The sequence below is a fragment of the Harpia harpyja genome, chromosome 13, assembly GCF_026419915.1.
Source record: "Harpia harpyja isolate bHarHar1 chromosome 13, bHarHar1 primary haplotype, whole genome shotgun sequence".
NCBI lineage: Eukaryota > Metazoa > Chordata > Aves > Accipitriformes > Accipitridae > Harpia > Harpia harpyja.
Window position 1 is genome coordinate 44,399,472 of NC_068952.1, and position 27,686 is coordinate 44,427,157.

At 43.4% G+C, this 27,686-nt stretch overlaps 1 protein-coding gene across 1 annotated transcript in view; it reads left to right on the plus strand.

The window, feature by feature from the left end:
• ANTXR1 (ANTXR cell adhesion molecule 1) overlaps positions 1 to 27,080 on the plus strand; it is a 112,711-nt gene extending 85,631 nt beyond the window's left edge. Inside the window, exons 17-18 of the mRNA XM_052806392.1 lie at positions 2,186 to 2,266; positions 22,699 to 27,080. Of these exons, the coding sequence (XP_052662352.1) occupies positions 2,186 to 2,266; positions 22,699 to 22,971 (354 nt within the window). The 3' untranslated portion in view covers positions 22,972 to 27,080. The remainder of the gene's footprint in view (positions 1 to 2,185; positions 2,267 to 22,698) is intronic.
• The last annotated feature ends 606 nt before the right edge of the window (positions 27,081 to 27,686 follow it).

Consider the following 27,686-nt stretch of genomic DNA (forward strand, 5'->3'; position numbering starts at 1 on the left):
GTCTGACAGAGGAATTTCTTGCTTCTTCCTTTGAGAATGACAGGCTTTCCTGGCTCTCACCGAAAGAAGTCTTTTCCCCAGTAGCCTATGGAAACAAGATCTATGCAGTCATTCTGTGTGTCTGTCTGTCTCCACCCATGTGTCCCTCCAACTCCCAAATAAGCTTTGAACCATTGGCTCAACACACCGGTTGAGGAATATAGGTCTCAAAGAGGATTATGACCCTAATGGTTTCTTGAAAAGAGAAGAGAAAGCCTCTGTGTCCCCCTGAAAGGAAGAGTATACATTGAGTGCTTTGGGTCTTTAATTAGATAGCAGAGAACCAGGTCATAGAAAGACCTTACAAATACCCTGGCTGTCAGGAAGGTCTCACCTTCACAGACGCTGAAGTTTACTATCAGCCACAAGAACCTAGCTCTCAGAAAAGCAAGCTTCCTTACTGTTAATGAAGCTACTTGCTCTTTTTCCACCATCACTGCAATATTCAGCTTACACTTCCATTTGCTTAATTTTGTCCCATTATAGTTATATGAGATAATTCTGCTATCATAAAATTTTTGTAGTCTTTATTTCCAGGAAAGAGGTAGCAATCATACATGAGTTTCTGATTCCAGCTAGGTCTTTGGGTTTGATCCTCTCAACTGCAGGAAATCATTTTGTACCAAGGGACAGCTTTGTACATTCTGAGTAGCTTGTCTCCATCTCTGCAGATACAATAAAGTTTACTATTACTGGTAGGAGTTTCACTCATGGTGCCTGCTCTAATATCATAGCATTTGTAGCATTCAGAACAATACTAATGGAAAGCTTAATAAATACTGTCTGTTGTTAACCTTCTCAAGAAACTTTTACACATCTCTGGGTATCGTGCACTTAACAGACCAAGGGTCAAATGAAGTTAACGTGAAGAGAGTTTGCTAAATTAATCTTCAGCTTGTAATACATCTGTAGCCTTCCACTGAGGCAGCCAACATGCTGCACTCATATAAACCCTTCTGCACATCTCCCAGAAGCTGAATCCATTTTGAAAGTGAAACCCTAGCCAATTAGAATGGGGATCTAGCAGGGAATCCTTCAGCAGCAGATGTATGTTTCAGAGCAGATGATTCAGTGGATATTTCTATATTGCAGAAGCCCTGCTCCTTCTGGCCTTGTTCAGCTCATTTGGAAAATAACCACAGGCTTGGCATTTTGTGTCACTGCTGAATTTCAATCAGGAATGAACGCTTTGTTGCGTTGCAGAGAAGCATTGCGGGAATGGCAAGGAGGGTCCAACCCCACATCTCAACCAACTTTCTGTCAACAAGATATTTCAACATGTTGGGTTTTCAGCAAAACCCTTCTGGCTCTGTGCACGTGCACACGTGCGCATTTGGGTACAGGCTGTTGGGTATGAGACCACACCGTGAGGCGAACATCTTGTCAAAACAAGTGCAATGTGTTGAGAGTGGCATCTGTAGGGCAGCTGACACTGAGCTCATAGGAATGGAGGACTTTGAAAGATGTGTGTTATTACCTGGAAAAGGTACAAATATTAACTGACATATAGGGGTGGGACTGGGGAGCTTGTGTGAGACCCGGTAACCTGATGCTCTCTTGCTAACATGTAGCTGACATGAAAGATTAAGTGGGTCGTTACACAGCACCTAGCTGTGACTCAGCTCTCTTGGCTGTGTGGAGAGGCAGGTTTTTTATCTCTAGTATGTCACAGTGGTCACCCAGAGCTAGTGGCAAGCCACTCAACCAGCCAAAGGAGGCAGCTGAATAGTTAGGAAATGCATCATATAAAGTCACCTGACTGCTTTCTGCATTGATTTAGCATTTTGCTAGCAATGATGTCAGGAGCTCCGTAGGTATTAGACTCTCTCTCAGCCCAGGAGGTCTCTAAGTCACCTATTACCTTTGGAGATTTTTCAGAAGAATATGTAAAGGCTAGACACATGAATACTGTTGGCTGTCAGACACGCCTGCTTATTGCTCATCCGAAAGCCTCTTCCTTTGCACTTGCAGAAAGTTCGGAGTGAGTTTCTGTGAGAGAAAATGTTGCTCTCCCGCATCTTGTACAAGCACAGGAAATGATTAAGTAAAAAATGTGTAGGTCTAAGCTGCATTGTCCCTGCACTGCACTTTGCACAGTGCACTTATTCTTGCACAGAAGATAACACTGTGTTTCTTTTGATTGCAGGGGAAATTGGATGCTCTCTGGGTCTTGCTGCGGAAAGGTTATGACCGTGTATCTGTGATGCGCCCACAGCCAGGAGACAAGGTACTGTGCCTCAAAACAAAACTTTTTTTTTTTTTTTTTTTTTTTTTTTACAGCTAGGGAAAAATAAAATACCTCTAAAGTTTCTGACTGCCTTTACCTACGGGACTGAAGGCAGATACACACGACAGCTTAGAAACAAAAATTCAGTCATGTCCATCAGCTTTGTTTGCAACTGCAGTTCGTGCAGTTTGACTGATACAGTTGCAAGTATGAAAACTGTCCAGGTGCAGTGACAGAAATACTCATTGAAGAGCCCTTCATTAAAATCTTACATTCTGGAATAACACTCTGAACATACACATAAATATATATATACACTTTGCTACATAAATTTAAACTTCATGAGCACTTTCACAAAGCAAATTTTGCAGAACGAGGTTTGGACTGTTGTGTGAGAGAGAGAAGTATTCCCATATATTTCTAGTAAAAACTGGGTTCATGCAAATTTCTATCTGTTAATGTGTGCTTATGGGTGGAAACAGAAGCCGTTGAAGTGAATGGACTAATGTCACTTTACAGGAATGATACTATCTATGACAGCAGGATACTATAGATCTACCGCTTATCTCCAAGCTACTAATCTCCTCCTTCTCAGTGGAATTAAATGTCTAGGTGCTGCCTAAATCATTTCAGGACAGTTATCCCTGAGTATCTCTAGAGGTACCTAGCCGAGCAGTGAAGTGGCCAACACACACTCATATGTTGCATTCAGCTCTAAGCACCCAGCAGACACGCAGGGACTTGCAGCTGGGAAGGGAGAGTGAGAGGTGCACCTGAGCTTTGCCAATTTAGTCTGTGATCAAGGTACGCAACATGGGTGAATTGAAATCCCCGTGGTAGCCATAAGACATCCCCTAACTCCTTGCAATTTAGATAGTTACACCCAGTTGCCCAGGGTTGTTCCCAATCCAAGGGTGGAGATTCAATATCTCTCTGAGTTCCTGTCCATATTCACCTCGTGGTGAAAAATGTCAGTTATATTAATGTCTTATGTGGTCAGTTTACACGTCCCTGACATAAATTAACAAAGGAGCTTGGAGTTGCTTCAGGAATATATTTGGCCCAAAGTGTAAGTAACTGTGTAGCACTGTGAAGGCTTCAAGAAACTCAACTGCACATGAAACAAAACGTAATTTTTTGGTGGAGAATCATAGTTCTGTAAAATTTGGCTCCCTGTAAGGTTTTCCATTGAATGTAGGACCAATGAAGTTTTGTGAATAAAAAGGTATAATATTTTACTCCTTTAGGGGGAAGATTTGCTAAAATATCTTCACTGAGTGTGACATTGATATCTGGGAGAAAAGTTCGTAACATACAGATTGCTAATGCCTGGCAATTTTCCCACAGAAATAAGGGTTTGAAGAATGCCTGTTCTATGAATAATTTTTTTGACTTGACAAGCTAAGATTATTTACATGAAAGATGTCACTTCTGTTTATGCTAGGGAAAATCCAGAGCAGTTTAACTGAAGCTGATATGGTTAACAGCAATTTATATTAGTGCAACTGACAGCAGGCTCCATCCCTTTTTGGTGGTGTATCTCTTAGACATGCAGTTCTGTGTCCTGTCAGCATAAGCAATAGTAGAATTAGCACATACAGGTGTTCTATGATCCAGCCTCAAAGTAAATAAAGCTCTTTATGATTCTGCTGTGCTATAAAGGATCTCTGACTTGGGTGCAAGTATAATTTAGTGTGAAAGAGAAGCTGGCTGAAAACACACTGAGGCTTATAGCTGCTAAAATACCTGTTTCTCTCCAGCTGATTCCTGGAAGACTTGCAAATGTTTGGGCACTTTCCTGTGTAGATATGAAGTGCTTCTTGGACTTTCTGCGATGGTAGACTGCTCTTAGAATGTTAGTTTTCCTTCATGTAAACAAAACTATGAGCCTGAGCGTTTGTCGCCTGTGAATGATGTGTGACCCTCTTGATGTTTTTAATCACTTTCAGACTTAAGTGAGCATTTTATGTTTATTCCTTTGCAGTAGTGACATAACTACCAGGTGATGTCACTCCCAACAGTACAGGCAAAACTAATATGAGAACTCACTGTAAAACACTGAAATGACATTCATTAGTTTACACAGCTGAAATGGCAGAGTTAGGCAGGGTTTTCCCCTCCCCTGTTCAGCAAAAATGTGGGGCTTGTTTCCCTACACCAGATTTAAAGTAGGGAGAAGAATCTAGCTTTCAAGCACTGGCTTCAGCTTTGAGATTTCTGAGTCATCTCCCATCTTGCTCTAGACATTCCCTGTGATTTGGATGCTGGTTTTAGTCTGTCATACCTCACTTTCTCCTTTGTAGATGTAGAAAGTGATTTTACCAGAGCTGGGCATTAGGAAGGTTGGCTTTACAACATTTAGAGGCTTCTGTGAAAGGGGCTGGGAGGGAATGAGGCAATATTGCTGTTAACTGAACTACCACGATCTACAGCTGTGCCTTGGGAGACAAACTAGTCAGAGAGAAAAGCAAAAGATTGCAAAAATAGTTGAAAAATTTGCACCTCACAAAACAAGGAAACTCTAAGCCCTGTTTGATCCCTGCCAACCTCCCTCTATTCTTCTCTGTGGCACTGTTCTTCTAAGAGAAATTTAAATGCATGTCCAAACCTTAGGATACAAATGCTGCGTGATTCAGGTTACCTTAAGGCTAGTGGCTTCTCCTAGGTCAGCAAACATCAAATATTATCTCATAAAACACATTAGTGTGTTAGTGTGATTGGAAATCCAGTGGGAAGGTCAGTGCTGAATTGATGGGGACAGCAGCATGGAAACATCTGCCAGTGTTGACTGCAGCTGTCAGTGCCTTCAATGCAGATAGTCCTGAGTCAGTGTGAACAGTTTGCTTTCCTTGCAAGAAAAAATATCAAGGAAAAGGAGCAATTCCACAGAAAATATTTTGTGAAATGAAACCTGTGTCTGTAGGACAGTGTTGCAAAAGAAAAGCATTGGATGTGTTGCACTGAAATGATGGGAAATTTCTACCCATGAAAACAACTGTGTGGCCAGAATCCCCTGCCAGGGAAGTCCAGGATGGTTTTGATGAGCTTGGATCCAATCCCTGCCATTAGCTTGGAGACTTTTCACCAGTATCACAATGAGAGGGCCTCTGGATTACTTATAAACACAGCCCTTCCTCTGAAGTGGATGTTTGATAATGTAAGTTTAATAATCTGTTCGTCATTTCCTTCATCCAAAATGGGACATAGTTCTTGGCATCTCTCCAGCTTGCAACAACACTCACAGCAACAGCATTTCAACCCTTTGCTGTCCAAAGACAGGACCGCTTTTGTGATGGATGCATGGCCTGTGCACTGGCTCACTTAGCAGGCACATTTATATACCAAGCACACCTGTACTTGGTGTACATACACACCAAGCATATGGTATGTCTGATGGCTGACAGCTAGTGTGAGGAAGGTGTCTTTTGACACAGTGCTCTGAGATATGGCACATCACCTCCTTGACCTGGCATGCAGACTGAGGCCAACTGGCTGTACCCAACAGGTTTAGATCTTCCTAGTGCAGGACATGCTGAAGAACAGCACTGTGGAGAACATTCACACCCAGGCAGGCCTGCACATTCACACACACACCCCTAGATGCTCTTCCAGCCACGTGTTTCTGGTGTGGGGTTTGCCAGCACTAAAGATTAGCCAGCAGGGTAGAGCTGTAAGAGTTGTTTTGGCAGTGGTGAGCTCAGCTATAAATTCCTGTGGCCTCTCCTTGTGATTCCGAATAGCTCTTTTGGACCAGGCAATGTGGACCAGGGGCAGAGCAAGGACAGACTTGGTCCTCACCAGGTTGCAAAACCTTCAGCAGCAGGTCTGCGGGCTTTCGTAGCTGTCCACTGGCAAATCTGGATTTGATTCTGTTCTACTGGGAAGCATAGTTAAAGGAGTGCTCTACCCAGCTTGTCAGCAAAGGGGGCCCATCAGAGCTGGTATTGACAACTCCAAGCCAGTCATGTGGTTTTAAAGTGGAGGCACAGCTGGTTTGAAACTCCAGCCCCGATGCACTGGCGTAAACCCAGCCTTGCCAATTGCAGAAGACAGGAAGCTTCAGGCAGTCAGATGCAGGGCTTTGAGGTATTGCTGCACAAGGCAGGGGACCTTCAGCTTTCCAGCTTTTTCCTGACTGCCTAACTTCATCCCAATGCCATCCTTTCACAGGGTGCTGCGGTGCATGCTGTCTGCTGCGCCATAGGGGACCAGGCCACCCATCACTCTTATCCCAGGTCCTCTGCAGGAATGCTAGGCAGTGGAGGCTGGGCTGGGCACTCTGGTTTGTCTATCTGGCAGTCACCCAGAGGAGTTTCAGACTAACTAGCTCAGTTTCAATCGTACCGTGCAGTCACTCGGTGCAGACTTCACAACGCAAGCTGAATAAATACTCCAGAGTGGCTTAGCAGCAAACTAGCATGCCCATGCTGCCAGCTACATACAAACTGCCAGCCATAGCAGTCTTTACAGGATGGACATGCCCTGGGAATGAGAGAACCAGTGATTAGCAAAGCATCCTACAGTAACCAGCAGCCTCAAATGGAGCCACCAGATTAAAAACCCACCACATGATGCATTCTCAGGCTAGATAAATATTCAAACCCTTGTAGGCAAAATTTACGGCTAGTAAAGAGTAGCCTGAAATTTGCAGATGGGAGCCTTTGACCATATGATATTCCTAAAAACTACAAGGAGGAGCTGTTTTGAAAGCAATTTGTACCTCTTTCCATCTCTTTCCTGAAGAAAAGAAGGAAGCAGTTTTCAGACTCTTGGTGGTGTCAAATGGGCACCTTAATTCACCCACTGGCCCAACATAAAAAAGCAAAGCCAGATGAAAAATAACTGAAAGGCATATCTGTTTGCTTTGGAGCCTGAAAAGGAATTGGACTTAATCCCAGGGTTACATCATTTTCATATATAAGCAATCCCTTCCTATAATCAGTTACTTTATCCACTGCCAGCACATTAGCTGAGCTGTTCAAAAAGATCACTTGCATAGAATGAAACACGGATTCAGCTTCAAACCCTGGGTGGACTAATTGTTACTGTTTATTTGCTGTAGCCCATGCAGCTTCCTAGGTACCATAGAAATTGTCAAGGAAGACATCCCCTGCCCTGAAGTTCACATTAGTCTGTAACAAGACATTGGTTCGAGGGTAGTGACTAATAAATTTGCAATTTATATACATTGCAGTGGATAATGTGGGGACTGAGGCTTAGATTCCAGTCCTCCTCCTCTGTGTGACCTCATACTATACCTTGTCTTTGCCTATTGTCTGTTCATGCACTGAACCCTCTAATCAAGGTTGAGATGCCTTGTACTAGGACTGTGTGTTCACTGCAAAAGATACAGTTACAGAAATAACTGACTAGTAAGTGCTGGATACAGAGTTAGATGTTTCTGGACAACAGAGGGCTGAGACCTCTTCAAGGAGGAATGCCAGAAAAGATGCCAGCCCATAGCGTGGCAGCAGTCTGAGCTAGAGTCTTACCTGACTTTGACCACTATAGCTCTGTGAAAGCTATGGCTTTCAATATCAGCAACAGGTCCTGATCAGTATGTTGTATCTGGAACAAGTGGCCTCATTTGCCAGAGCAAACCATGAAGCAAACTTGGGTCTGGTTTGTAGAAGGCTTTTAAAAATGCATCGTTTGTTCCAAAGCAAAAGGAAAAGAGAGGGATGTTCAGGACCTGTTCTGAAGTGCACCCAGAGAGGCTGAGATGCACAAAAAGGTTGTGAAATTCTTTTTTTGGAGTCAAACCTGGAAATGGTCTGAAGTTACCAACAGACACAGATGTTTCCAATAAGGCAAGGAAGTCAGAGTCACATGGGATTCCTGTGGTCTTCTCACATTTTCAAGAGACTAGGTTTGCATTCTTGTCAGCATTAATGAGGTTATTTTTACATTCAAAACATCATCAGATAGGGGTGATGTAAAAATATATATATTTTTTAGAAAACTTTATTGCTTTTACCGTGGAGTCATGGAATGCTTATTTGTGCACATTGCTCACTAAGCGCAGGATCCAAGTAATTAGTGTCTCTTCGAAGTGTCAGTTGCATTTCCTTGATAAACATTGTTCTGTCAGGAATTTATGAGGAGATTATTAAAATGTGTTTCGAGCTCAGACTTGGCCAGGAACCTCTCAATCTAGGAGGAAATTATACTTTAAATTTTTATTGCATTGCATTAATTGCATTTTTGTTTTGTGTTTGTATAGGTAAATATAGATATAGCTGGGTATAATTATGGAGAAAAAGTATAACAAAACCATGTGTAATTATGTGTAAAGATGTATCCTACCTAAATTAATGAAGATGCAGGGAGAGGAGCTTTTTCCAGAACTAATATAGTTTTGCAAGTTTACTGGTGAAATCACATAAGGTCATATCTTGTTAGATCTCAGTGATATGGTTCTGGTACAAATTGTGGTTAGTTATGACGAGAGGATGAGGCTACGAAATACTTTAAAATATCCCCATTAAAGTAATTACAATTGTTCTTTTTACTATGAAAGGAAGAATGCGTGTGTGTGTGTGTGCATGTGCTGACATAAAAAATTGATCTTAATATAAACAGAACAGTCAGAGTATGAAATAAGACGAGTTTACAGCCAAATTGCATGAATCTTCACTACAGAAAAGCACTGGTTTTCAACAAAAGCTTACAAAACTCCTTCTGCCCTACTACCACACTAATGGTTTTATATTAGAGTGAAATGCCAAAACCTCAAATTAACTTGATTTCAGGCTTCACTGTGAATGTTTTGTGCAGCCTAAGGAGTTCAGATGACCACTCTGGATTATATCAGCCATTCATCCCAAATGACCATTTTTTGTGAAGGGCCTGATTCTGCAAAGCGAGAACTTGCTCCTGCATGTGAAGTCCCACTACATTTCTGGAGAATCACTGGAGCATGCGCTCCAGTGCTGATGACCGGGGGCCTACCTCTACACAACTGTGCAACGGGACAGCAAACAGCTGTCCGACCCCAGCCAACAATGGTCTGGAAGTCTTAAGCCTAGAGATAGATAGCTCTTTTAATTTGCATCCTGCTATTATAATTTTAGATCTAAGATGTCCAACTGAGCTGGAGGTTTGTGGGCTACTCTCATATGGCAGCAGAGAGATCTGAGGTTCGGGCACTAGGCTGGGAGTTAAAGTCTAGAGTCACTACAGTCTCTGCCACAGGCAGACAGAGTGACCTTGACCAAGCCACTTAATCACCTTCCATTTCTCAGAGGCTTTTCCTGTCCTCTAAATGAGGCTAATCCAATGTATTTTCGTTCCCAAAGCATTTGTGAAAATGAAGGCTGAAACTCGGTAATAAAATTTAAAGGATTTTAAAGCAACAGTCATGGCTGTGGGCAGGGATAGCTGTATTTGCGAGTACGTGTATAGGTTTGCACAGTGGCCTGTGGGTTCACGTGGTTACAACATGATGCTAACTGTACAGAGATTCAGGGTTTGGAGGTTCAGGTCTGTACATTTTACACCTGTATGATGCTCAGATAGTTTGAAGTAGAAGTCTGGCAGTGTTTCTTACATGGTTCATTTGTCTTTTGCAAGCTGAGGCGTTACAAGAAGAAACTCAGTGGGAACCGGGAGCTAGCTTTGCCAAGTCTGTCCACATGCCATCTTTGGCACCTGTGTCAGGAGTTGACCTGTTTCAGCAGACCATGATTCTCACTCAGTTCATGGGACAGCCCTCCTGAGCATTCCTAGCTGAGTGAACAATGATCATTGTGTCTAAAAAAAATGCAGAGGAGGAAAAAAGCAGCCTGAATCATTACGACATTACAGTAAAATTTCCTCCTTCTCTGTCTCTTCTTATGCTTTGGAAAACCTGGAAAACCTTTAATCTGCTGCATGCAATTGGGTATTTCACAAAGGAGATTAGCATTGGCTGCTGTGCCATTTGAGGAATGTGAATGTCTTTTTATTTCTGGCAAATTCAAACTCTCAGAAAACAAAGTCTCCTTTCCGTGACTTCCCCTGTCTTGTGGAGAAAGCTGTGTACTTGCAAAGACCTATCCGGGAAATAACTAGTTGTCTTTCACTCCCACACAGTGCTGAAATGGAAGGAAATTAAATCTGAACTAAAAAGAGAGGGACAGTGCTGCCACATAGCCTGGGGCCTTGCTCCTTGTTTGTCATAGCGGTGTATTTATATGCTCCAGGCATCAGCTTAAATCAAACCCATTGTGCCAGGTCCTGTACAGGTGTAAAATAAAACTGGAATCTCAGCCTTGTTTGAGGTAAGGGGCAAGAGCAAGTATAGACAGATACAATGAGAAACACTGAGACAATGTGGCAGTACTAATTTATTTGTATGCTAAACAGTGGATCTACACCACCAGCTGGAATCATCTGTTAATGTAATTTAAATCTTCATTTAACCACAAGGAACAACTTTTCTTGCTAGTTCATTCTCCCTCAGCACATCTCCCATGCAGCTTGCAAAGAAGGAGCAGTGCAGAGTTCCAGGCAAAACTGAATATATATGTGCATGCATGCATGTGCATGTGTTAGAGCCTGGAGCAGGCACTGCCTCTGGAGATGGGGCTGTAGGAGGGGGAGAGTGCAAAACTCTTGCTGGGTCAGAGAAATACCCTTCTGGACTAGTGGGACAGGGAGTTAGACTGTCAGGTGTGTCTAACTGTGCAAAACTTGCAGAATATATTTTTGTTTGCCAGAGGACAGATGTCTAGGTAAAAGCACTTAGGTGGTGATGTGGGTTTCTCCACCTAACTCGGTACCACTTCCCCTCTTGATACAAAGGCAGGTGCTTGTGTTTCCACTCTGGTTCCTCTTCCCCTTGCATCCTCCCTAGCCCCAAGCATACAACTGCGTTTTGCTCCTCTGAGAAACTGTATGAAACAGGGTTTGTCCAGATTTTAGTACAGCACTGAAGCCGTCACAAGTGCTGAGCTTTACTGTAAAGAATGATTTGAATTGAGGCAAGAAATTAGCCTACTTACGTGTTGACTTGAGATTTTCAGCGCAGTGAGGGACTGGGCAGGCTCTCTCCTTGGAGGATATTCCTGTGTGGGGCTCATGGAAAGGGCAGCCTTCAGTACAATGAGCTGAGAAACGAAAGGGGTTCCTAGTCTGCTTTAAAGAGCAGAAGGCAAAACAAGCCAATGGAACACCATAGTGCAAACTTTCCTCTGCATGGAGTGAGTAGTTCTGCAGCTGTGGGGCAAATGAAATAACTACTGGAGTAAAACCCTTACTGGAGCAGCGCAATGCTAATAATGCTATGCTATGGGGGTAGAATTGCAGAACCCAGGAGCCCAGATGCAGAAAATTGTCTAGGTACGTAAATTCTCACAGAAAACATTGCAAATTTCTTCAGTAGGTGTTTAGGTTCTTAGAAATCAGCAAAAACATAGGAAGTGAAACTCCTATAACAGAAATAATAGGATTTTGATGCAAAGAGAATCACCTTGTGCCAGATGTCTAGAAAACCCGTCTCTCCCGTGCATGTTTCTTGCTGAGTGAATGTTGATGTTGCATTTGTGTTGTGTTTCCCCCATGCAGCTTCCAGCAGTGGGCTGGACTTACTCTTCTTATGGGAAAGCAAGGTCGTTGTTTCCTGTGGGATTGCAATAAATTCCTAAAAATAAGCAGCAGCCCCAGCTGAAAAATTTGGACTGTTTCTGGGTCCATCTGCACTGAGAACTTGTGAGGGGAACCCTAGGTCTTACATCAGCGATCAGAGGGCCCTCAGAGACTTGCTAGGCACGCAAAGCCACCCAGAAACAAAAGGACCGACAGCAGATGCTTCACCTGTAATCCAACACACAGAAAGGGATGACTTAAACTACAGCTTAATTCAATCCTTGGCTTTCCCTGGTCAGGCCCCCATCCTGGATGTGAAAGCATGTGGTACCTGCAGGACCCTGGGCAAATATCCTGCACAAAGTGCAAAAAGAGCAAACAGTGTCAGACTGAAGAGTTAGGATGGAAGTTGTGAAGACAAAGGCACAGTGCATCTAGGAGTGGGACAGTCGGTAGAGTGGCTCATACCATATCAGTGTGTCACACAATAGACAGGTTGAAGCATAACATTGGTAGCGTTAGAGCCACACCTCTCTGGTCAGCCGTCCCTGGCATTCCACATGTGCAAGTTCTAATAAATGCAGAGCCCTGCTTCCTGATCTGTTTTTTTTAATACACATACAAATTCCAAACACGTAAGAGGTATTTCAGAAGAGCCATAGAGAGACGTGGTGGTGCATGGCAGGGCAGCAACCACCCTGGGTGGCTGGCTAGTGTAACTCCAGCTGGCCTTGTGCTGCTCTGTGTAACACTGTTCTGCTGCCAGGGCTTCAGCTCTCCCTCCTACCTCTGCTGTAACTGGTGTCCCACTGAAGCCTGCAGGTACTGTGCCGTGTATGCTACCCCTTGCGCAAGGCAAGTGGATGTGCAAAGCCCTGTCTCTTTCAAAGGGGAGTGCAGGACTCTACCAGTAATGAAGAACCCCTTCCTGTATGTCCCTACAAGCAGTAGGCACCTATACTTGGTAAATCATGGCCTACGTCCCACCTCGTACCACCAGTGACTTTCAGACCATGGGGAGCACAAAGCCAATTTATTTCAGTGTTAGCACCAATGATTGGTCATCAGCTGTTAGCAGGTTCATGAGGAACTGTAAAGCCCGTTAAGTATTGCTGGCACACAGGAATACTGTTTTTAACTTAAGGCTGCGTTATTAGAGCTATATCAAAAAACCAGAAGGAATGTAGCAGTTAGCCTGGGCCTTTGCTTGGAGTGCACAAATCCAATGAAAACATACCCAAAGCCGTAATTATTTGTTCATAATTGGATACTGAGGACAACTTCTGCCGCACAAACCTCCAGTGAGTTCACTGAAAGTCATGAAATCTGTTTCATTATAGAGTAGCCAAGATGAATGGTAATATGGGGAAGGCTAGGTACTACTAATTAACTGTGAACATCACAAAGCACATGAGCAAAATCTATCATTCTGGAAAGTCCCCTGGGTCCTCTCATTTTGAATTTGGAGTCTATTTTAGAGATGAGGAAATTCAGATTTAAGGTAATTGTCTGATTTCATACCGTTCTGTTTCAGTGTCATGAATAGAAACCTCGTCCTGAAACAAAGAACAGAAACCAGGAGATATGATTTCAAATTCCCCTGCTTTAAACACTAGATCACGTTCCCTTTTCAGACCTGAGAATAAAACTAGCTGTGCGGACTCCCAAGTCACCCCCCGCACGCCTATACGTTGCTATGTAGGCACTTGCTTAATGATTCTTCTTTCGGCAGACTCAAAAACGCACAGGCGCTAATAAGGAGCTATTGTTTAACCCATCATTAAGTCTAAGCTAGCAGAGTTCTATTGATAGGTTGCAGAGCTTGAGAACAAAACTGTAACCTTTTTGCACATGCTATTGCTGTGTGGTTTTCCATTAATAGCCATGGAAAAGTTAACCTAAACATTAGCTCTTTTTCCTGGAACTAACAGCTCCAAAGCCAAAAGCCCGGTGATACTCTCATCAGCTTGCAGGACTACTGCAAAGCAGACTGCTCGTTACTGTAAAAGCAAAGCACAGAGCTGGCTCTTGAACTGCTGGACCTCTGTTTCTGAAGCAGGGAGTACCCAGCTCATAAAGGGGAGCATCCCAGTCATATCTCAATCCAGGGCAAAATTTACCCTAGACAGAATTACAAGGTTATGCCTTTAACATTGACAGTCAGAGATCTGCCTCAGAAGCCAAGGCAAATCTAGCAAAAAGGGATGGCAGGGATGGGAATTATTTCTCACTAAACACTGGTAGGACAATATTCAGTGGACAGTAATTCCTGTTTCCTCGAGCCATTATCACTGCCATGCACAGGGTGGTAATTTTCCTGAGCCATGTAACATGAAAACAGCCATTGAGTTGTGTTCTTGTTATGCTTACATTGTGGAAGATCCTGTCCTGAACCATGCTCTGTCTTCTTTGCCCAAAGACAAATTGCACCCAGAGAGATCCTCCCCAGATCACTGATTTCTGCAGGCTGCAAGATCCTGCAGGCTCGCTTTTCTTCTCCAGAGGGATGTTTACCACTGCCCTTGATTAGTTGTTCCAGTTATCACTGCCAAAAGAATGTTTCATTTTTCATTTGAATTTTTCTCTTTTCCTCATACCCAGTAGGCTTTGTTATTCAACATCCAGATGAAAGATTACAGTCCTGTGTGAGGCAGCGTCTTTGATGTGTCACTCAGCATTTCTCCAAGACTAGCTACCTCTTTCCAGAAAGACAATGGGAAGAATGACCAGATCTTCCTGGAAATGACACCCATCCCACAGCGTAAATAAGCCAAAACTAGCTCCTGCAAAAGTAATCAGGCCTGTTTGCTGACATACAAATGCCCACTCATCACTGAAAGAGCCACACTCCTGAACTCCGGCATGAGCCAAAGATTGAGGCTATTAAGCTCATTCCCACGCTCGAATTTGGCAAGGTAGAAGCCTGTATCATCTTGTTTCACTTTTTGGAGGAGTTTGCTCTGAATGTTTTCTTTTCAGTAGGTTCCCCAGCTGGTTCAGTCCTGCATAATGTAGCTACAGATATCAAGAACTAGAGGCTGGCAGAGCAATGCGTATTATCTGAGTTGTGGTAGTTCTGAAGAGCCAGGCACAGACAAGAAGTTATGAGTAAGCTTATGAGTAAGATTGCAATTGGAGGTTGAATTGGCAGAACCACTCTTTGTACTGTGGGGCCCTCAGATGCACAGTGCTATATACATAGATATATGCAAGCTTTAGTCATAAGCCAACATGACTGAGCTGATATTCTAAATAAGCTCTTATTTCAAATTCTGTGAAAGATCCACGAAAGTTGCAATACTTCATGGTGTTTGAAGTAGTTTATTCTTCAGTGTATGCTGCTTTGCGGTTGCTTGAACAGAACAGGATCATATAAATACAAATACAAACCATCGCTTTAACATCTGAATAGACCAAACCATATCAAGGCATCAAAGAAAGTTAGGTAGTTTTTTTCTACTTCTTTTTTCCTTCTGAATTTAGACAGGATGCTTGTCTGCAGTGTAGGAAACTGCCTCTGATACAACTGGAGTTCAGTGGCCATGTGTAAGATTACTCATCACTAGTTTCAATAATGTGTTTATCATTCTCATTTGAGGTAAATCCCATCTCCTTACTGGCTTTAGAAGAAAATGCCATTTTGTACCACTCTGTTCCTGTGAGTTAGAAAGTCAAATATAGTATGGCATGTAGTACTGAGAGCCCACAGAAAACTCTGGATCTTGCTCCAAACTTTATCACTCTGCAGTACTTTTCACAAGGTCTTTTAAGGTAAACCATAACAGTCCATAGTTTTCAGCACTGCCTCTGCAATAAGAGACCAGGTTGTTAGACCCCTGTTGGAGCGATGATCTTATCAATGGAAGTCTTCCTCTTAATTTTGGGATAAAATAGGTCAAGCCTCCAATTTATTCTCTATTGAGTGGCCAAGGTGGCAGGAATGGTAGGTTTTATGAGCAACGCTGAGTTCTAGGCTCTGTATTTAGTAACGAGACACAGATGGGAATGGTTTTGTTGCGGTGATGTTTTATCACGAAATGAGACAGTTTTAATAGTTGTTTGGTGACTAACAGATACAGAGGTAGCCATATAATTAGTGTGCTTGCTGCAGGAGGCAGTGTTTCCTGGCATTACCAAGCATACTCAACACAGACTGATCTCACTGAGAGAGGCTGGCTAACAAAGCCTAGAAGCTAGTTAACAGTTTCCTAAAACTGTCTCCAGACACCCTTGTGTGATTTAAAAGGCAGCACACTGCCAGCTCAGGTCATGCAAGCAGGGATATTTCATGCTCACAGAATCCTACCACGTAGCAGAAGCCGCCTGGGATTTTGGGAGTTATCTTGATGGGGGTTTGGAGCAGCAAAACCCCCTGAGAGCCCAAGAGTTCCCCGACCGATGCTGTTCCCAAATGACAAAATGTTGTTGGGAAGCAGATATTGATTATTCTCACCCTGGTCTTTTCCCAGTATCACCTTTGTCCAGGCACAAAGGGATGCATTTCTGGACAGAGGTTTAGTGAAGTACCCAATGCAAAGACCACTTTCAAAAGAGGGGATCTACACCATGTTGGCTATAGGCAATTTCTCTCTGTAGCCACAGGAGAGGCAGCATGAGCGGTCTGTGCCATTTGGCTCTTGCAGGCTGCGGACAGGCAAACTGCCAGTTTACCGCCTTCCTCTCTCCGTGGAGCTCAGAGCTGCTATCAGATCCACTGTGACTCTCCACTCTATTCCTCCTTCTCTCCTTAATCATCACCCTCACAGATGTTTGTAGAAGTTTCATGCCTGGACTGGGTTCAAATCAAGCACCCGGAATCCTTGGTAGGGTGGGTTTGGCTTGGAGAATTTAGCGTTTTAAAGTAGCTACAGTTTTCTGAGTCATCTCTTTGCAGACACTAGTGGTAACTCTCACATTTATTTAATATATTTAATGTTTGCCTGTTATTAATTTAGTCAGTATCTCCTACAAGTTTTTGTGCATGCTTGATTCAGAATCAGGTATCAAATCACAGGTTAATTTTTATATTTCTTTCTTTTTTTTTCCCCTCTCTCTATCTCTCTTTTTCTTTTTCTCTTCCCCTTTCTCTTCTCTTTATTTCTGTATTTCTTTTTATTTCTTTCTCCTCTTGGTCATAACAACAAGGTAAACCAGGATATTGTTTATGGAAAGTCTGAATTACTAACGACCCATACAAAACAACATTAAGGATCCTATCTTTTCCAGTGCCTCTTTTTAAACCCAGGAGCTCAGAAGCCAGTCCCAGTGTTTTATGATCTTAAAATGTTGATATTTTTCCAGGTATTAATTCCAGTTTGATAGGAAACCAAGAGAAACAGAAACATTTTTCATCTTCACTTCAGAAAAATGTGCTCCATCTTCCTCTGTTAAAGAGGTATCTTTCCAGTACTGTGGAGGGCATGCCACTGCTCTGGGACCGACTTCCCTTTCCTAAATTACCTTTCCACTGTGCCATGTGTGAGCCTCACCCTGAACAGCTGGAACCACAGAGAGCAGGGCTGAAATGAAACAAAGAAAAAAAGCTTCCTCCTAGTTTAAGTCCTGCAGTGATGGGGGCCGAAGAGCTAGCTGGTTAGAGAAAAAAGAAATACTGCGGTGTCCCAAGAGAAAGGTCCATCCTCCCCACAGCTGGATTCAACATGCTGAATCCCAATCAATGACTCTGTGCAGGTAGAGGTCTGGGCAGGTCATTGTGCACTGTGCTCTAAGTGACAGTCCATCTCCCAGTTAGTTTCCAGACTCAGATAAAGGCAGAAAGAGAGGCAGGAGGAGGTGGGAAGTGGCTTGGACGAGGCTCTGGAGTTCCTAGGAAATGCCACAGCTTAGCTGAAGCATCTGCTGCTCTTTGCACCTCTGCTTGCCAGATCCGTGTCCAAGACATAAAAGCTCCAGCTCGCTCTCTTGAACACTTAGCAACCACCACCCTGTGCTACAACCTCAGTAGCCTAATGTCCCCCTCACCCCACATCCCACCCTTCTCTTTCAACCCTGGCAGCGCTCCTCAGTCAACCAGACGTGAAGAACAAAAGGAAAAGCTTGGATCAAGCGTGCAACCCTACGGCACTCCACATGCAAAGAGCTCGCAGGGTGAGGCCTGTGGTCAGAGGAGATGAGCCTCCCACGGCTGAGTGCTTTGTTGTCCTAAAGGCAGTGCTGCCTGCCTTCATCCCTAAGACAATTAGCTGTTGAAGGTGAAAGAGCAAGGCCACTCCAAGCAGAATTCATTATGCATATGCCTGCGAGCAGTACTCTCTAGAAAAACAACATAAAATGCGAGAGTGGATTGCCCGCACTGATTTTGCTGATTCCACTAAATTTCAGAACTAATAATGTCTCCATGTTGCTTCAATTGTCTCTTCTGAGGCACAGCTGTGACTCTCCCTCCTGAAGCGTTGTGGCTGCAGAAAGGGAAATAAAACCTAGCCAAGGCGTTCAACACAGCAGACTTTTAATATACAGCCTGTTCTCTATGTTCATACATTCTGTATCTCCAACTACTCTCTCCCCGATAAAAAGACTAATAGAATTGGCTCCTCTTATTCTCAAAGCTGTGGTATAATCTGGTTAAGGAGTTTCTTCTCCTGGGATCAAAGGTGACTTCCATTTAAGGATGCAAAGTAGCATTAGTGGAAATGGGTTCATTTCCTGCCTCCTGGATGTTCTGCCACCATCTTCCACATCCACCCCATCTAAATTTGAACATCTAAATGAGGTGATAAACCTCGGTGGATAGCCAAGAGGGGCTCCTAACTGGTGGCCACTGACACCCTCCTAAAATCACAGTCATGTGAAGGTCCTTATGTTTCCACTGATTGTAGAGACATCCTGCACTTCCCTTACCTGTAGTATGTCAGACACTCACTCTGGTTTTGCATCCAGATCCCAAGGCTGAACAAGGCATTTGGGCCCATTTATTTAGGGGGTCTGTTACTGCTCACGTCAACTTCTGTTATCTGTGGGATGAAGTGAACTGTGCTGGCAGTGGAGAGCCCTGTAAAAGTTTGAATGGATGGGTGATTAGCCAGCCAACTTGATCTTCATCCAGACAGTTTTCCAGATAAAACAGCACTGAACCATGGAGTAGGTCGACGATGCTGATGTTTTATTTTTCTATTGCAATTGCATGGTATAGAGGCCAGCTGTGAATCAGGGCCCCCTTCTGGTAAGTGCAGGTGGGAAAACACATCTCTTGCCACGCATTTCAGAGAAAGCTGGGTCTTCCAGACCTCTAGGATTACTTGTTTGTGGTCACACTCTGGCTAGCACAACCTCTGCTCTTTTGTGTCTGTTATCAGATACAAGATGAGAGCCCTGTCTAACATCCAGCTTTTTGGTTAAAGTAGCTCTCTTCCTCCTGGGTCTGCTTTGCATTTGTACCCAGGGCATTAGTAAAACGTTTTCTGCCTCTCGTGTGCAATGGCATAGTAATTTGTTTCCTGGATATCTCCTTGTCATTCAATCTGACAATTCTTCTCCCCTAGGAGATGTTGGCTTCTCTGTCTCCTCTGAGGCAGTGTAGCTGCCAAAGTCCATCTCAGTCATCTGGACTGAAAACTCCTATCTGGCATTCTCCTCCCCCATCTGCATGGGTGAGAGAAATGTCAGGCAATGAAACACAAGAACTCCCTTGGTCTGTCAGTTCACGTGAAAGGAGGAGAAAGCCTGAACTGTGTATCTACCCTTCACACATGTTGGATGCCCTGCAGAATTACCCGTTGCACAGTAGTAGAAAGTGTTGCCAAACAGGTCACTGTCAATTCGCTGCAGAGCAGCTGACCCAGGCGGCAAAGGAAATAGGAAGAGATAGGGAACGGTATGCTTGAGCTGAAAAAAAGGCACACTCTATCTTGTTTTAAGGGGAAGAAGGTTTGAACTCTGAAGTTAGACCAGCGTAATGCACAAGGGAATGGGGAAGAGGTATCTGATGAGTACAGTTACATGCTATGCTAGCTCTGGGTCAAGTCTGGCTCTCATGTCTGCACGCCCATGCTGTCTGTTCTCTGGTCTGCATCTGAGCAGCTTATGCTCAGACTCCAGTCCAACTACTTGTTCAGACCAGACAGCGTGTCCAAGAAGCCCGTGTTAAAGCATAGTTATCAAGGACTGTGGAGACTCAATCACGTTTGAAAAAAGAGCGCTCTAATTTCAAAGCAACCCTATTACTCGAGAAAAAGAGTTATCATTAGTCATGGATATAAGCAGTAGTTCATGAACGCAGGCTCACTAGGTCGTAGCTGATTACGAAAATAGTGCAAACACAGTGCAGCTATACATTGGTATGAATTGCTAGCACCTTTTTTATGATAATGGCACTGCTGATCTATACAAGCCAGTTTTCATCAATAAGAAGTCAGATCTTTGCCCAGTACACAGGATGCACAGGATGTGCTCTCTTACCCTTTTGGACTGCGCCTTGGGCATTGCCATGAGTATTAGATGGCTTTTAGTCCTCAAGCCCTGCCCCAGCCCCAACCCCAAAGATTTCTGAGCTTCACTGCACCCTCTTGAATGCTCTTAGGGCGGTGCTCAGTTCCATTTGGATCAACAGCACCATAACCTCACCCCTGGAGCATCCAGACAGAGTATCTCTCCACACAAAAACAATTGCAACTTTTTGTTCTCTGGCTGGGATTCCTGGACTGCTGCTTTTTGTTCAGGTTTATTTTATTCTCAACATAAATAGAGAAAACAAAACTAATGCAAGTAATAGTCTAAAACTACTAAAGTCGCATTGCAGGAGATGTGGAACTAGAACAAGGAAAACATTCTCATGGGGTTTTTTTTCTGAGTAGAATTGGTTAATTTGGGGTTCAGACTTTCAGTCACTCAGCAGGCCTGCCCCACAATATTTACATAAAATCACAGCAAAGTGCATTAAAACGATGTTAAAGCAGAGACACCAGCCCACAAAGAGCAAATAGAACCAGGGACGCTCCAAGATGAGACAGCGGTGTGCTTATTTCAGGCTTTCCTCTGCCTGTGGGATGGTGCCCCCTTTTTCGTCAGCACCAGAGATGCTGAGATGCTGCGGAGGGAGTGCAGTGTGTCTGGTCAGGGGTATTGCCCACTCTGGCACTTCATTTTGTATTGGCATTTTGTCCTGTGCAAGGGATGGAGAACTTGTCCCCACCGCACAGATGCTAATGGTAGCACAGAGTACACAGCAGCTGTCAACCCTCTCCTCCCTTCTCGCCTCTATGTTGTTGTGCTGTAAGGACAAGCCTTAACTGAGAGAGCATTAATCCTCAAGGAGGGGCATTACCATGGGTGTATTCATGACCATTACATGGGTCTCTGCTCTGCCCCAGAGCCTGATTCCTCGAGGACAGCCTGAGTTGAAGCCAGAGGTTCTTCCTGCTGCCAGAAGGCCAGGGCCAAGCTATGCAGAGAGGGTTCAACTGCCACCGCGCTCAGAGCAGCCCTGAGGTGATGCTCTCATCTTGAACTTGATGCAGTTCAAGGCACTGTGAAATCTTTGTTTTCCTTAAATGACCTTTGCTTGCACAAGACAGCCTGCATTCAGCTGTGGGCTGCTCTGCATACTTCATCGCTTCAGCAAGGAATTCACTTTCTTCTGCTGAATGGCTAAGGCTCAGACAGATGTTTCTTCATATCCACAGAGCATGATGATATAATTGGCAGAGCTCTTGGAGAGGAGCTGTCTGTATCTCTTTATGTGTCAGCCCCTTCCGCACCAGCTCCTCTCATCCCTGTCAAATCCTTCTCCAGCACCATTCTGCCCTTCTACCAGCATCTCCCTTACTTCACTTTGGGTCCCTCTTCTGCAGAGCATTTGCCCTTAGGCTGGGTACAGCAGGGAGAAGATACAGAGCTGTGCAGAGGATTAAAATGGCTGATGTTGTTACCCCAACAGATCTACTCCAGCCTGCATGGGCTCAATGTTCCCTTTGGCATTTTTTCACCAGGAAAAACATTTACTTTGGGAGAGGAAAGAGGAAAACAGAAGATAAGCTCACACTCACAAATCCAAAAACAAAGTATGGACTCAGAAATCCTCTAGTGCCTTTTTGGATGATTTCATATCTAAAAGAATGAATCCATAATACAATAGTGCTGATTCTGACATTTGAGTATTTACTGTGGGATCTTTCACAGGTGGAAATTAGGAAAAAAAAAAAAAGAACAGCTTGGAGGGCAAAGGTTTTATTTAAAAATATACAACAAACTGTAGCTTAGCACCGAAGAGTGAGAAAAGCAGTTTACTGGCTTCTCATGAGCACTAGAATGTCAAGACATCCTAATGAAGAATGGATTTCTTTCAGGAAAAATTCTGAGCAAGAAACTGTCTTAGTTAAACAAATCTTCCCTTTGGCATTGTCAGTAAATGTTTAGAAATAGGACACAAAACCCAGGTATTTGAAGGAGAGAGAGGTTCCAAAGGTGCAAAGTCCAGATTTCATGCTCTTGGAAGTTTAAGACTGAGGTGTGGGAAGAGGCATCTGTAGAGGCAGGGACCACGGGGTCGTGCACTGACTCAGGCACCAGCTCTGAAGAACAGGAACAGCTCTTGCCAGTTCTTGCAGCTTCAGTATGACTTGAAGTACATGATGCTCTGTTTAAAGATCCTGAAGTCAGAAAACAGTATGAGAGGATTTCATCGTCCTTCACTACAAAAGCTGTTGTTAGGGTTTAACCTCTTGGTTGCTCAGCACAGGACTTGCTCTTATAACATCTGTCTCTGAGAAAGAGAGGGAACAAAGCAGTGTGCCCAGGAATACTTAAACTGACATCAGATTTGCACACAGCCAGGAAGGTATCTCAGCTGTGATGCCATTGCCTCTATCAGTAACTGTGCTTTTCCACTTTGTTCTCTTTTGTTTTAGGGCCGTTGCATCAATTTCACCAGAGTGAAGAACACAGAGGCCCCACCCAAATACCCACTCAACAATGCGTACCCTCCGTCATCTCCACCTCCAGCACCCATCTACAACCCCCCGCCCCCAGCTCCAATCTATACCCCACCTCCACCCAGCTCATCCACACCCCACACCCCATCCCCATCCTCCACGCTCCCACCACTCCCCCCACCGCCCCAAGCCCCACCACCCAACCGGGCCCCCCCTCCATCTCGGCCCCCACCTCGCCCAACAGTCTAGGGGGTCGGCCTTGCTCCCGTCTCTTCCACAAGCGTTTGAGAGGCTTTTTCAGCAGTACTGTATCACATCCATCTTCCTGGGGGGGTGGGGGGGGCTAGAGGAAGCCGGACCGTTTTTGAAATGGGTGACAACAGAATGAACGACTTTGTAGTCGTCTTTCTCCTGTAGTTTTCTTTTATTTTTAAAATCCCTTGTGCATCAGTGCCACCAAACTATCGAAGCAAGAAAAGCCAAGAGACTGCAAGAACAAGGCAAATAACTTGAGTTCCATTTCAGCAAGGCTCTCCCCCCTCTTTGTTCCGGACACTTCCCTGTGCCTTACCATGGTGATTCCAGGATACGTTGAAAAAAAGAGAATGAATAACTAGAGTAAGCTCTCCGGAAAGGCAATTTCCCCAGGGAAGGACTGCAAAAGACTCTTCCAAGTGCAGACATCCCAGCTAGCTACCTGGAGACAACTGCACAAACTTCACGGTACAAGACTCAAGGTATGACAGAAAGCTGATCACATCTCGCTCACATGCCAGCTGCCAAGCAAATAATGACAACAGCAGGTCTGCAAGTACAGAAACCCTTGTAAATCTGAAAAGAATTGATGACAGGCAGCTGTTCCCATGGACCATGAATTGGAGAAGGGAAGGTATTGTCATCTTGGAGGGTCTGGAAAGGAGAAGGGGTAGGTCTCTGGTGTCTGGATTTGCGTATGTTCGTGTGTGGAAGTGCAGGTGAATGAAAATGGAGTGCCACTAGGAAAAAAAATTACATGGAAAAATAAACCAGTCGGTATGTCACAAGGCTTTGACCCCATCCCCTGAGGACAAGGAATAACTGACGACAGGTCAGCCTTCAGCGCTCCCAGTGGGACAGAGGAGTTCATAAAAATTGAGCAAAGGAATCTGGGAAAGGTATGGTTGACAGAAGAGTCTTTGCATTCAGTTTAGACTAATTATGTCCATCTAGTTAATAGCTCTGCAGTTCAGCAGTGTAATTTAATGCTGGTTTCCATTTTAAAAGGAAAGTTTCTGAATATAAACAAGAGGTTAGGTATCGATTTCTCTAAATCCAGTCTGCTTGGGCTCCTTGTTATTGTCAGTTTGAAATGGTTACCACTGATGCGTTTCTGTTTTTTCTGTAAATTGCATTCTTTCGCCCTAGAAATGTTTCCACATGGATTTTTATTTTTTGTTTTCCTTTCCTGAATAAGTAGCAGATGCCTTCCAAACTCGTAGTGAAGAAGAGCCAGTGTGCTTACTCACTCTTGTCAACTCTCAACAACATCACTTCTATTAGCAGTTGTTGACTAAGGCAAAAACCAACACACCGGACATGCAAGATGGGAATGAGTCTTCCACGAAATGCACTGGCTGCATTTCTCCATGTTTTCTCCTTGCCTTCATGGGACCCCCACCATCTTCCACAATATTGCGTACGCATATCTTTTATCCTACAGCAAACCTTCGGAGCACCTGCCTTTGCAACACAGTGCTAGAAATAGGTGAGATCACTCAGCACTTCAGTCAAACCTCTGGCTCTCTAATTTACTGTCCGGATCAGTTCTCATGAAATAACTCTGGAAATTGCGAAGTCATAGGAGGTAAACTGTCTTTGTAGCTGCAGTTCTATAAATACCTAAGGGTTCTCATAATCATATCATTTTTTACCAGATAAAGAAATGCTTTGCCAAGTACTTACTTCAGTGCTGTTGGAAATATTAATTATAGCTTTTCTAGCAAAAAAGAAAAAGGAAAAAGAAAAAAAATGCTCAAGGAGGAAAGGGACAAAAAAGACTCAGTGGAGACTTGACCTGGGACACTTTTGGTAAGGACATTTGTGAATGAACCCTTACCATGAGACTCAGAGTCAGTCTAGTTGTCATTCACCAGCCTTACCCACTGCTAGGTCAATATGTCATCTATAAGATGAGATAAATACATCAGTCATGATGGATCTGAAGACTCGATCTACAGCCAAGGCTGGCTGTTTTGCAAAAAGGCTGATTAATTCACCCACAACACTGTTTTGTCTGCAGGCAGCACAGAGCAGTCCCCAGTCAGGAGCAAAACCAACACTTTTGCTACTCGCTGTGTCAGATTGTATCAGCTACAGGCCATGGTTAGTTCAACAAGATGACTTTGTGATTGGCAGGTGGGAGTGGGAAGCCTTTAAGACCCTGACACAAGTTTAGTTAGACTCCCTCTTGTGATGGATGGGATCTAGTTAAATAGCTGTTTGATATGGTTTCATGATGAACGGTGTAAAAACTGGGAGTAGTGTAATACAGGATCAATAGATATTTCTCTTAGCAGATCCTCAGTATTTTGAAGAAGTTTGGAAAGGAAATTAATTTTCAACAATACAGCATTGAGAATTTTTTTTTAAGTGTCAATTAACCAATAAATCTAAACCTACTGCTGGGGGGGGGGGGGGGGAAGCAGTGTATACTCCATGACTAAAGCTAACTTCTTGCAGTTGTATATAGAAATTTTCATTCTCCCTGAACTAAAGGAAAAAATCCCCTATGGTATTAAAGAAGCAAAATAAAACCTAGATCAGGCTAGAAAAATCATAATTTTAAAATAGCCCCTATGTAATCATCCAGTTTACGAATAAAAGACAAACTCCAAATTTTTTGTTGTACATATTGTTACTGCATGCTTACCATATGTTAGATGGAAGCATTTCCTATCCATTGTGGATAAAAGAACATTTTTCAAGTTGTAGTAAATTATTATAAAGCCAATGACATTTCATGGCATGTTATCGTATCAAGCTGTGCTTGTTGTATTTTTTTCTTTATGGTTGTATTGCTTTTTTATAAATGTACAAATATTTCCTGTAGTGACGAATACCTATTTTACATAGCATTAATTGAAGCACTAGAGCTCCAGGCTATACGCTGCCTCGATCCATTGGCAAAGAGTTTTGCACATCGACCCAGGGTGGGATATGGCCAGAGCGTAGAGGGTAGAGACAACAAAATGGGTGTGGGGTAACTGGATGCCGAAGCAGAGCACCCATGCTGCTTCCAGTGAATTGGTTTTGGTGGACCTTTGCTAATGTTCTCAGAAAAATTAGAGCACGGTTGGTGGCGGTCTTTGTACCTGGTCTTGTGTTTAGGATCAACCTAATTGTGGCTGCTAAAATGGCTTCCCAAAAGTACTGCACATGCTTTTAAAAATCATACTCCTTTTATGCTGGTCCCTAAAGATTAACTTAAGAACTTAACATATGGCAATCAAGAGTGAAAATTTGGTCCTGAATTTAAATCAGCTTCCACTGACAATTAATGCTATGTAAATGAGGTTGAATTAGCTGGTGTACCATATACTGATATATGGTACCCTATGTATTCTCTGTCTATAAAACTTTCCTAGAAACACATTACACAGGCTATCAATCCACACTAGCCAATTTTTAAGTAAACGTTCATTATAGATCAAAAGGAGTTGAGTGGCACTACATCTGCTCTGCAATTTCAAAAGACTTCAGCAGGTCTCACTGTTTACTAGTTGCACATGCTCCTATATAGGCTGGTCTAACAGCAATAAACAGATGTCTGATGGCATTAAATAAACAGTTTTTCATTTGCTCTAAATAGGTCACTTTGATTACTCCCGTTGTTTTTAATTCATGTAAAATGTTCTGTCAGTGTGTCTTGCAGCCTCAAAGGACTAAGCAGCTGCATTTGACAAAGATTCAGATTTTTTTTTTAATTGCTAAAATGTTAAAAATTGTTACTGGATGTATTTTGAAGCATTCACCCACGTGAACTTAGCGGTCATCTGAATTCTCTCTCTACTCCTTAGTGTGTGAAGGCATCTTCTGTCACTGTTTATTTTGGGGAAGGGGGGGAACGTCTGTCTTCTGAGAGCTCTGGCAACATTTGAGGGTAACCAGGCGGTAACATTGCCTTATATGCGGTGCTGATGCAGCAAAGGAAAAGAAACAAGCCTTCTGTTTTGATATTGAATTACATTTTGTCAGTTCAGCCAGTGCTGTGCAATGATGTTTTACTCCCTCTGTTTGTTGCATGTGTCATTTGTTAAATTCAGTCATTACTCTTGCTGACCTTGATGTTATTATTAAAGAACTACACAAATTTGTGTTGAGCTCCATAAGATTCATTGACTCGGAAAGTGAACAAAGCAGGGGGCAGGAGAACCCTGGTCAACAAGTTTTCTCATAAAACTGGCTTTCTGTCATCCTGGAGAACTCAGACTTGGTGATTTTCTTCCTGACAGCACAGACCACTTCTGCCTGACACAAAAGCTATTTTCATTTGGATGTGACACAGCCTAAACTGTCTGCTTCTCTGCTGATACCCACAGCCTCGCCTTCCAAATGCAGGATAACTTCTCATTTCGTGCAGCTAACTTGGCAACCTTTAACAAAGACATCCTTTAACAAAGCATAACAACTACTAGAAATAACTAAGCATGTTTCCGCTCACATTTGCTAATAGTCCTTTCTTCCTCTCTGCTTAACTATCACTAACTCATCTGGATTTTGATATGGTTGGAATATTTTATTCCATAAAGAAGATTAACAGAGCATGAAGAAGTTCAGCCTCAACACCCTGCCCTCTTTCAGCAAAGCACACAAGCCCAGTCTTTTTAGCTTCCTCTGAAAATGTGAGCTAGCAGTTTCCTCAGCACATCAAACCTTGCAAGCCTAGGCTCAGTCTGGATTTTTCTTGCTGCGTTTTATTTAAAACC